This window comes from Saprolegnia parasitica, assembly GCF_000151545.1.
Source record: "Saprolegnia parasitica CBS 223.65 unplaced genomic scaffold supercont2.130, whole genome shotgun sequence".
In the NCBI taxonomy this organism is placed as follows: Eukaryota; Oomycota; class Saprolegniomycetes; order Saprolegniales; family Saprolegniaceae; genus Saprolegnia; species Saprolegnia parasitica.
This window is the reverse complement of record NW_012156524.1, coordinates 43730-44699: the sequence shown is the minus strand read 5'-3', so window position 1 is coordinate 44699 and position 970 is coordinate 43730. Positions and strand designations below refer to the sequence as shown.

Sequence of the window (970 nt, the reverse complement as noted above, 5' to 3'; positions counted from 1 at the left end):
TGCTCCTTCGCAAACGTCTCAAAGTACTGGTAGATGATCGTGACGGCGAGCAAGATGCCCGTGCCCGAGCCGATCGCGCCCAAAAAGTCGGCGACCATCGAGAGCGCGCCAATGCACATGCCGCCAAAGGCCGCGGCCGTCGGGATATACCGGTTGAGCACGTGCACGATCGACGCGTCGCGGTGACCCTTCATGACCATCTGCTGGTCGCGGAGCTGCTTGGCCACGTCGCGGGCCGACGAGCCCGAGATTTCAATCCACGTCTTGGAGAAGAGCGCGCACGAGCCGAGGATGAAGGCGACGTAGATGACGGCGCGGATCGGGTCGTACAGGATCTGGGCCGCGCTCGACGGCGCCGACATGTAGTACGCCAGACCGCCGACGGGAATCGACTGGCCGCCACCGCCTTCAACGTCCTGCCACTTGCCGAGGAGACCGACGAGGAAGTTGCCGCCAAACTTCTTGTAGAGGAGCTGCGACACAAAGTACAAGTTGGAGACAAGCGCCGTCTGCAAGATGATGGGCATGTTGGACGTGTAGAAGAGCTTGATCGGGTACGTGCCCTGCTGGCCGCGGTAGCGCTGGTACTTGACCGGGAGGTCGATGCGGAAGCCTTGGAAGTAGATGACGACGATGAAGACGAGGATCGTCGCGAGCAAGTTCGTCACGTTGGGCAAGTTCTGGCGGTAAAAGGCCTCCTTGAGCGCGCGCATCTTGTCCGAGCGCGTGATCAAAAGATGGAAGAGCGCAATGATCGCGCCCCTCAAACTCCGTGCCACGGCCCGTGTTGATCGTCGTCGGGCTAAAGGCCTTCCAGACAATGCTTTCGCAAATGTTGGTCGCAATGAAGAGCGAGATGCCCGAGCCGAGGCCGTAGCCCTTCTGGAGCATTTCGTCCAAGATGATGACGAGGATACCGGCAAAGAAGAGCTGGATGATGATCAAGATCGCGTTGCCGGCGCCAATCTCG

At 60.1% G+C, this 970-nt stretch overlaps 1 protein-coding gene across 1 annotated transcript in view; it reads right to left on the bottom strand.

Annotated features, from left to right (window-relative positions):
* SPRG_21424 (hypothetical protein) overlaps nucleotides 1-970 on the bottom strand; it is a gene marked incomplete at both ends in the record, with an annotated part of 1516 nt that overhangs the window by 126 nt on the left and 420 nt on the right. Inside the window, 2 exons of the mRNA XM_012353682.1 lie at nucleotides 16-713; nucleotides 820-966. Of these exons, the coding sequence (XP_012209072.1) occupies nucleotides 16-713; nucleotides 820-966 (845 nt within the window). The remainder of the gene's footprint in view (nucleotides 1-15; nucleotides 714-819; nucleotides 967-970) is intronic.